General features: G+C 54.8%; 1 protein-coding gene across 1 annotated transcript; it reads right to left on the bottom strand.

Moving 5' to 3' along the window:
- Positions 1-897: 897 nt before the first annotated feature.
- On the bottom strand, positions 898-2105 carry LOC137306328 (proline-rich protein HaeIII subfamily 1-like). The gene is made up of 2 exons (XM_067975477.1): positions 1529-2105; positions 898-1442 (listed from the first exon to the last, which is right to left on the bottom strand). The coding sequence occupies exons 1-2, from the start codon at positions 2103-2105 to the stop codon at positions 898-900; spliced, it is 1122 nt and encodes a 373-aa protein (XP_067831578.1).
- Positions 2106-9481: the final 7376 nt, after the last annotated feature.

The following is a 9481-nucleotide window of genomic DNA, read 5'->3' as shown; positions in this document are numbered from 1 at the left end:
TGATGATCCCAGTTTCTGGCAGTCCCAGTTTCTGGTGGTCTCAGTTTCCGGCGGTCCCGGTTTTTGGTAGTCCCAGTTTCTGATGGTCCCAGTTTCTGATGGTCTCAGTTTCTGATGGTCCCAGTTTCTGGCGGTCTCAGTTTCTGATGATCCCAGTTTCTGGCGGGTCCCAGTTTCTGGTGGTCTCGGTTTCTGGCGGGTCCCGGTTTTTGGCAGTCCCAGTTTCTGATGATCCCAGTTTCTGGCGGGTCCCGGTTTTTGGCAGTCCCAGTTTCTGGTGGTCTCAGTTTCTGGTGGTCTCAGTTTTTGGCTGGTCCCAGTTTTTGGCAGTCCCCAGTTTTTGGCAGTCCCAGTTTCTGATGGTCCCAGTTTCTGATGGTCCCAGTTTCTGGTGGTCGCGGTTTATGGTGGTCCCAGTTTCTGGCGGTCCCAGTTTCTGGTGGTCTCAGTTTCTGGTGGTCTCAGTTTCTGATGATCCCAGTTTTTGGCAGTCCCAGTTTCTGATGGTCCCAGTTTCTGATGGTCCCAGTTTCTGGCGGTCTCGGTTTCTGGCGGTCCTCAGTTTCTGATGATCCCAGTTTCTGGCGGTCCCAGTTTCTGGTGGTCTCAGTTTCTGGCGGTCCCGGTTTTTGGCAGTCCCAGTTTCTGATGATCCCAGTTTCTGGCGGGTCCCAGTTTCTGGTGGTCTCGGTTTCTGGCGGTCCCGGTTTTTGGCAGTCCCAGTTTCTGATGGTCCCAGTTTCTGGCGGTCCCAGTTTCTGATGGTCCCAGTTTCTGATGGTCTCAGTTTCTGATGGTCCCAGTTTCTGGCGGTCTCAGTTTCTGGCGATCCCAGTTTCTGGCGGGTCCCAGTTTCTGGCGGTCCCAGATTCTGGCTGGTCCCAGTTTCTGACGGTCTCAGTTTCTGATGATCCCAGTTTCTGATGATCTCAGTTTCTGATGATCCCTGTTTCTGGTGGTCCCAGTTTCTGATGATCCCGGTTTCTGGAGGTCCCGGTTTCTGGTGGTCTCAGTTTCTGATGATCCCGGTTTCTGGCGGGTCCCGGTTTCTGGAGGTCCCGGTTTCTGGAGGTCCCGGTTTCTGGAGGTCCCGGTTTCTGGTGGTCTCAGTTTCTGATGATCCCGGTTTCTGGAAGGTCCCGGTTTCTCGTCGCGGTCCCGGTTTCTGACGATCTCGGTTTCTGGCAGGTCCCGGTTTCTGGAAGGTCCCGGTTTCTGGCGGGTCCCGGTTTCTGGAGGGTCCCGGTTTCTGGAGGTCCCGGTTTCTGGCGGTCCCGGTTTCTGGCGGTCCCGGTTTCTGGCGGTCCCGGTTTCTGGCGGTCCCGGTTTCTGGAGGTCCCGGTTTCTGGAGGTCCCGGTTTCTGGTGGTCTCAGTTTCTGATGATCCCGGTTTCTGGCGGTCCCGGTTTCTGGCGGTCCCGGTTTCTGGAAGGTCCCGGTTTCTGGAGGTCCCGGTTTCTGGTGGTCTCAGTTTCTGATGATCCCGGTTTCTGGAGGTCCCGGTTTCTCGCTGGTCCCGGTTTCTGACGATCTCGGTTTCTGGCGGTCCCGGTTTCTGGAGGTCCCGGTTTCTGGCGGGTCCCGGTTTCTGGCAGGTCCCGGTTTCTGGCGGGTCCCGGTTTCTGGAGGTCCCGGTTTCTGACGATCACGGTTTCTGGAGGGTCCCGGTTTCTGGAAGGTCCCGGTTTCTGGAGGTCCCGGTTTCTGGAGGTCCCGGTTTCTGGCGGTCCCGGTTTCTGGCGGTCCCGGTTTCTGGCGGGTCCCGGTTTCTGGAGGTCCCGGTTTCTGGAGGTCCCGGTTTCTGGCGGTCCCCGGTTTCTGGCGGTCCCGGTTTCTGGCGGTCCCGGTTTCTGGCAGGTCCCGGTTTCTGGCGGTCCCGGTTTCTGGCGGTCCCGGTTTCTGGAGGTCCCGGTTTCTGGAGGTCCCGGTTTCTGGAGGTCCCGGTTTCTGGCGGTCCCGGTTTCTGGAGGTCCCGGTTTCTGGCGGTCCCGGTTTCTGGTGGCTTTGGTTTTTGATGGTCTCAGAACAGGACCAAACTGAGTGCCTGAGATGGAAATGTGCTTGTCTGGTTTGCTCCCCTGACTACCCTCCTCCTCCTCTTCCATCCCAGTATAGGATATGCCTGGGTAAACCAGTAGGCCTGGCAGATGGAGTGAATAGAAAGAAGAAATTACTTGCATTTCTACGGCACCTTTCACCACCTCTGGACGTCCCAAAGCGCCTCTCAGCCAATGAAGTACTTTTTGAAGTGTGGTCTCTTGTTGTAATGTAGGAAATGCAGCAGCCAATTTGTGCACAGCAAGATCCCACAAACAGCAATTAAATAAATGACCAGATAATCTGTTTTTTTAGTGATGTTGGTTGAGGGATAAATATTGGCCCCAGGACACCGGGGAGAACTCCCCCTGCTCTTCTTCCAATAGTGGCCGTGGGATCTTTTACATCCACCTGAGAGGGGCAGACGGGGCCTCGGTTTAACGTCTCATCCGAAAGACAGCACCTCCGACTGCGCTGCACCTTAAAGAATCTTGGCAGCCACACAGCGAAACCCCTTCCCATTTGGGTTAAATAAATACAGCATGTCAGTGAGGCCGCGTTAAGACCAACCTGAGGGAAGATGCTGAGTGTCGGCAGTGCTGGGGTATTTGAATATTATAACGAGCCTGGGGCACAAGGCGGAGGGGGGGCGCAGGCTCGATGGGGAGGGGGGCAGGGAGGGGTGCAAAATGCAAGGGGGGAACAGCACCGAATGGGCAGCGACACTAGGGGGCGCGGAGGGTCACGTCAATGGCCCCAATGCCTTTTGGAGTCCGAACTATTTAAACACGAGAGGGAACAGTCCTGAGCCTGTTTTGGGAACGTTTAGAATCAGTTATAGTTGAGGAGGGGAAATGGTCTCAGAAATGTAAGAAGGATTTATTTTAAGCTTGCCGCGTGTGTGATGTAAGGCTGGAGTCTTTTGCAGTTTAAAGATAGACTCTCTTCGATGGGCTGTGTTGTATTGATGGTTGATTAAGGGGCAAACCCGATCACCTGCACATTTATGATTCATCCAAAATCTGTCGGATGAACGGTAATTATGAAACCATTTGATCCGATGCTCTCCTGGCCGGCCTCCCATCTCCCACCCTCCGTAAACTTCAGCTCATCCAAAACTCTGCCCCCCTCGCCCCGTATCCCGAGTCCCGTTCCCCCATCACCCCCTGTGCTCGCTGACCTACATCGGCTCCCGGTCCGGGAACGCCTCGAATTTAAAATTCTCATCCTCGTGTTCCAATCCCCTCCATGGCCCTCGCCCCCCTCCTCCCTATCTCTGTAACCTCCTCTAGCCCTACAACCCTCCGAGATCTCTGCGCTCCTCCGATTCTGGCCTCTAGCCCATCCCCCGATTCCCATCGCTCCACCATTGGCGGCCGTGCCTTCAGCTGCCTGGGCTCTAAGCTCTGGAATTCCCTCCCTGAACCTCTCCGCCTCTCTCTCCTCCTTTAAGACGCTCCTTAAAACCTCCCTCTTTGACCAAGCTTTTGATCACCTGTCCTAATATCTCCTTATGTGGCTCGGTGTCAAATTTTGTCTGATTTACGCTCCTATGAAGCACCTTAGGGTGTTTTATTATGTTAAAGGCACTATATAAATGCAGGTTGTTGTTGTTGTTGAGGGTGCTTTACTCTGTATTTAACCTGTCTTGGCTAAGGAGGGGACCTGTACCCCAGTGAGAGTCAGTATCTTCAGGAGAGGAGGGGACCTGTACCCCAGTGAGAGTCAGTACCTTCAGGAGAGGAGGGGACCTGTACCCCAGTGAGAGTCAGTACCTTCAGGAGAGGAGGGGACCTGTACCCCAGGGAGAGTCAGTACCTTCAGGAGAGGAGGGGACCTGTACCCCAGGGAGAGTCAGTACCTTCAGGAGAGGAGGGGACCTGTACCCCAGGGAGAGTCAGCACCTTCAGGAGAGGAGGGGACCTGTACCCCAGGGAGAGTCAGCACCTTCAGGAGAGGAGGGGACCCGTACCCCAGGGAGAGTCAGCACCTTCAGGAGAGGAGGGGACCTGTACCCCAGGGAGAGTCAGCACCTTCAGGAGAGGAGGGGACCTGTACCCCAGTGAGAGTCAGCACCTTCAGGAGAGGAGGGGACCCGTACCCCAGGGAGAGTCAGCACCTTCAGGAGAGGAGGGGACCTGTACCCCAGGGAGAGTCAGCACCTTCAGGAGAGGAGGGGACCTGTACCCCAGGGAGAGTCAGCACCTTCAGGAGAGGAGGGGACCCGTACCCCAGGGAGAGTCAGCACCTTCAGGAGAGGAGGGGACCTGTACCCCAGGGAGAGTCAGCACCTTCAGGAGAGGAGAGGCCATAGAGAGAGAGCACAACACACTGAATCCCACGCCCCCAAATCTCCTTGTCGATGACTGTGGGAGTTTGCCCCCAGTGAGACCGGAGAGGGTTTCGGCCGTGACTGAAGCATTGCCCCCACTCGCTGATTGACTCTAAGCAGCAGATTCTAGCCATGGTGTCTCAGGGCGGCTGAGAGAGAGAGAACTCTCACATCCGTTGCTAAGCAACCACCCATGCCATCGCCTGAAATGCAATTTGATGTGACGACACCCAGAGACTGTGATTTCACTCTGCTTTTATTCAACACCAGCCCTTCAAATGAGGAAATGGAGAGAATTCTATCTGATAACTTTCAGTAATGGAACCTCTCCCCACTCCCCCAATTTGGCCCCTCACTCCCCTGACACACTGACTCTCACTGGGGTACGGGTCCCACACACACTGACTCTCACTGGGGTACGGGTCCCACACACACTGACTCTCACTGGGGTACGGGTCCCACACACACTGACTCTCACTGGGGTACGGGTCCCACACACACTGACTCTCACTGGGGTACGGGTCCCACACACACTGACTCTCACTGGGGTACGGGTCCCACACACACTGACTCTCACTGGGGTACGGGTCCCACACACACTGACTCTCACTGGGGTACGGGTCCCACACACACTGACTCTCACTGGGGTACGGGTCCCACACACACTGACTCTCACTGGGGTACGGGTCCCACACACACTGACTCTCACTGGGGTACGGGTCCCACACACACTGACTCTCACTGGGGTACGGGTCCCACACACACTGACTCTCACTGGGGTACGGGTCCCACACACACTGACTCTCACTGGGGTACGGGTCCCACACACACTGACTCTCACTGGGGTACGGGACCCACACACACTGACTCTCACTGGGATATGGGCACTGGTCGCCCTTTGGCACCTCCTCACCCCAGTTGACCCAATATTCATGTGTGAGTGTCACCAGGCTATTCGACTATGGGGAGCTTCACTGCCCAGCACAATGTGCCTCCCAGGAGCAGGAGGCTTGGCTGGTTTTCCACCCTCCCTGCCCCAGGTGCACTGCAGCCCTTACGGGTGAGATGAACTAACTGAGCACAGGCCGATGATGGGGCTTTGGCCTGTCCTGCTCTTTGAGTCAGTGCCTATCGGAGAGGGAGGTGGGGCGGGGGGACTCGCTTTACAAAATGAGCCGGGAGAGTGGAAAAGTGCAGCACTAACCCTTTCATTGACTGGAGGCAGGAGGGAGCAGTGAAGGCTCTGTCCCCTTCCACTGAAACAATGTGGGTTTTAGACTGCAGCTCAGTCCCGAGTCACCAGCACAGTTAGGGAGGATGCTGGCCACATTCTGGTGCTGTCTTTGATTCTCCTATTTAATGGAATGCTCTCAGCCTGTCTCTCCCTCTCTCTCTGTCTTTCTCTGTCTCCTTTTCTCTGTCTGTCTGTCTCTGTCTGATCGCTCTCTGTCTCTATTTGTCTCTGTCTCTGTCTCTCTCTCCCTCTCTATCTCTCTCAGTCTCTCTAGCTCTCTGTTTCTCTCTGTCTCTCTAGTCCTCTCTCCCTCTCTGTCTCTCTCTCTCTGTCCCTCTATCTCTCTGTCTCTCTCTGTGTCTCTCTAGTTCTCTCTCCCTCTCTGTCTCTCTCTCTCTGACCCTCTATCTCTCTGTCTCTCTCTATCTGTCCCTCTATCTCTCTGTTTCTCTCTATCTGTCCCTCTATCTCTCTGTTTCTCTCTCTCTGTCCCTCTATCTCTCTGTCTCTCTCTCTCTGTCCCTCTATCTCTCTATCTCTCTCTCTTTGTCTCTCTAGTTCTCTCTATCTCGCTCTCTCTGTCTCTTTCTCTCTCTATCTCTCTATCTTTCTGTCTCTCTCTCTCTGTCTCTCTAGTTCTCTCTCCCTCTCTCTCTATCTCTGTCTCTCTATCTCTCTATCTCTCTCTCTCTCTATCTCTCTATCTATCTATCTCTGTCTCTCTCTTTGTCTCTCTCCCTCTCTGTCTCTCTCTCGCTCTGCCTCTCTATCTATCTCTCTGTCTCTCTCTTTCTCCCTCTTCCACTTGATATAATACAGGTTCAGGATGTCCTGAGATTAAAAGATTCAGATTGTCACTGAAATATAAAACACTCAATCTGCATTGAAATCCAGATCAGGACCTGCCTGTACTGAGCACAGAGGGGAACACTTTAAAGCAGCGTTAATCGTTATGTGGAGCGTGTATGGTTTGATGTAGCGTTTGGTCCCAGTTTGGACGATCGGTTGAAGCGGGAGTCCCGGAGATGTCACTCTCTCGGCTCCCTGGGATAGATTTATTTAACGAGAGACATTTGTGCTGTTAGTAACCGCTCTCCGTCACAGAGATTTCCTGCAGGCAACAGGTTGGAGCAGTCTGGCGGTCGCTGCGGCTTAAAATAAACGTCAGAAAACAGCCCCAGTGAGAGGAATGGCTTCCTGATCTCTCTCCGCATCTCCCATACCGGCCCCTCTCTGTCCCTCTCCCTCCCTCCCTCCCCTCTCTGTCCCTCTCCCTCCCTCCCTCCCCCTCTCTGTCCCTCTCCCTCCCTCCCTCCCCCTCTCTGTCCCTCTCCCTCCCTCCCCGTCCCTCTCTGTCCCTCTCCCTCCCTCCCTCCCCTCTCTGTCCCTCTCCCTCCCTCCCTCCCCTCTCTGTCCCTCTCCCTCCCTCCCCGTCCCTCTCTGTCCCTCTCCCTCCCTCCCTCCCCCTCTCTGTCCCTCTCCCTCCCTCCCTCCCCCTCTCTGTCCCTCTCCCTCCCTCCCCGTCCCTCTCTGTCCCTCTCCCTCCCTCCCTCCCCCTCTCTGTCCCTCTCCCTCCCTCCCCGTCCCTCTCTGTCCCTCTCCCTCCCTCCCTCCCCCTCTCTCATCTCCCTCTCTGTCCCTCTCCCTCCTCCCTCCCCCTCTCTGTCCCTCTCCCTCCCTCCCCGTCCCTCTCTGTCCCTCTCCCTCCCTCCCTCCCCCTCTCTGTCCCTCTCCCTCCCTCCCTCCCTCTCTGTCCCTCTCCCTCCCTCCCTCTCCCTCCCTCCCCCTCCCTCTCTGCCCCTCTCTCCCTCTTCCTCCCTCCCTCCCCCTCTCTCCCTCCCTCCCCTTCTCTCCCTCTCCCTCCCTCCCCTCCCTCTCTGTCCCTCTCCCTCCCTCCCCCTCTCTCATCTCCCTCTCCCTCCCTCCCTCCCCCTCTCTCACCTCCCTCTCCCTCCTTCCCCCTCTCTCCCTCTCCCTCCCTCCCCCTCTCTCATCTCCCTCTCTGTCCCTCCCCCTCTCTGTCCCTCTCCCTCCCTCTCCCCTTCCTCCCCCTCTCTCTATCCCCCTCTCTGTCCCTCTCCCTCCCTCCCCCTCTCTCCCTCTCCCTCTCTGTCCCTCTCCCTCGCTCCCCCTCTCTGTCCCTCTCCCTCGCTCCCCCTCTCTGTCTCTCTCCCTCCCTCCCCCTCTCTCTATCCCCCTCTCTGTCCCTCTCCCTCCCTCCCCCTCTCTCTATCCCCCTCTCTGTCCCTCTCCCCTCTCTCTATCCCTTCCCCCCTTTCTCTATCCCCCTCTCTCTATCTCCCTCTCTGTCCCTCTCCCTCCCCCGTCCCTCTCTCTATCCCTATCTTTTCCCTCTCTATCCCTTCCCCCTCTCCCTGTTCCCCTGCTCTCTCTCTCCCTCCCTCCCCCTGCCCTCTCTCTCTATCTCTACTCCCTTCTCTGTTCCCCCCCCCTCTCTCTCTCTATCTCTTCCCTCCCTCCCTGCAACTGGATCTTACACTGAGGACGGTCGCTGTCCACGGTTAGCGGTGCTGAAAAGTTCAGTCTCCACTCAGACAATGAGGAAATTAATCAGAATTCATTTCTCTTTCTTCCCATCTCAAAACCTCTCTCGGATCTCCCCCCCCCCCACTCCCCTCTCACCCTCTCTGTATATATACTATGTCCCATCTGTCTTCATACTCTCAAAATTGCCCTTTTCTGTATCTCCCTCTCTCTGTCTCCCTTTCTTTCTCTATCTGGCTCTCTGTACCTCTCTGTATCTCTGTCATATTCCCACTTCTATATACCTCTCTCTGTATCCCCCTCTCTCTGTACCTCTCTCTCTGTATCCCCCCTCTCTGTACATCTCTCTCTCTATTCCCCCTCTCTCTGTACCTCTCTCTCTCTATTCCCCCTCTCTCTGTATCTCTCTCTATATATCCCTCTCCCTCTCTGTATCTCTCTCTCTATCCCCCTCTCTATATATCCCTCTCCCTCTCTATCCCTCTCACTCTATCGTGCTCTCTGCATATCTCTGTATCCCTCTCTATCTCTCTATGTATCCCTCTCTCTATCCCTATCTCTCTCTCTCTTTGTATCTCTCTCTCTCAGTATTCGTCTCTCTCCCCCTTTCTCTCTCCCTCTCTCTCTGTTTTCCTCTCTCTCTATCCCTCTCTCTGTTTCTCTATAAATCCCTCTCTTTGTATCCCTCCCTGTATCCCTCTCTCTATCCTTACCTCTATATTTCTCTATCCCTCTCTATCCCTCCCTCTCTGTATTCCTCTCTGCTTCTCTCTCTATATCCACCTGTTTCTCTATCCCTCTCTCTCTCTCTGTATCCCTCTCTCTCTCTATCCCTCTCTGTATTCCTTTCTGCATCTCTCTCTATATCCACCTGTCTCTCTATCCCTCTCTCTCTCTCTCTCTCTATCTCTCTCTCTATCTCTCTCTCTGTGTATCTCTCTCTCTCTATCTCTCTCTCTGTGTATCTCTATCTCTCTCTATGTGTATCTCTCTCTCTATCTCTCTCTCTGTGTATCTCTCTCTCTCTCTCTGTGTATCTCTCTCTCTCTATCTCTCTCTCTGTATATCTCTATCTCTCTCTCTCTATCTCTCTCTATGTGTATCTCTATCTCTCTCTGTATCCCCCTCTCTCTATCCCTCTCTGTATTCCTTTCTGCATCTCTCTCTATATCCACCTGTCTCTCTATCCCTCTCTCTCTCTCTCTCTGTGTATCTCTCTCTATCTCTCTCTCTCTATCTCTCTCTCTCTGTGTATCTCTCTCTCTGTATCTCTCTCTCTCTCTATCCCTCTCTGTATTCCTCTCTCTATCTCTCTCTCTATCCACCTGTCTCTCTATTCTTCTGTCTCTGTGTATTTCTCTCTCTCTCTATCT

The sequence above is a fragment of the Heptranchias perlo genome, chromosome 43 (assembly GCF_035084215.1).
Source record: "Heptranchias perlo isolate sHepPer1 chromosome 43, sHepPer1.hap1, whole genome shotgun sequence".
NCBI classification, from domain to species: domain Eukaryota; kingdom Metazoa; phylum Chordata; class Chondrichthyes; order Hexanchiformes; family Hexanchidae; genus Heptranchias; species Heptranchias perlo.
This window is presented reverse-complemented; position numbering and strand designations above follow the sequence as displayed.

Excerpts from the sequence above, each read along its gene's own strand:
- LOC137306328 (XM_067975477.1), bottom strand. The coding sequence starts at position 2,105 with ATGGAAGAGGAGGAGGAGGGTAGTCAGGGGAGCAAACCAGACAAGCAC. Across the intron at positions 1,443-1,528 it reads GACCGCCAGAAACCGAGATC|AAACCGGGACCTTCCAGAAA; the intron begins GTCAGAAACCGG and ends CGGGACCTCCAG.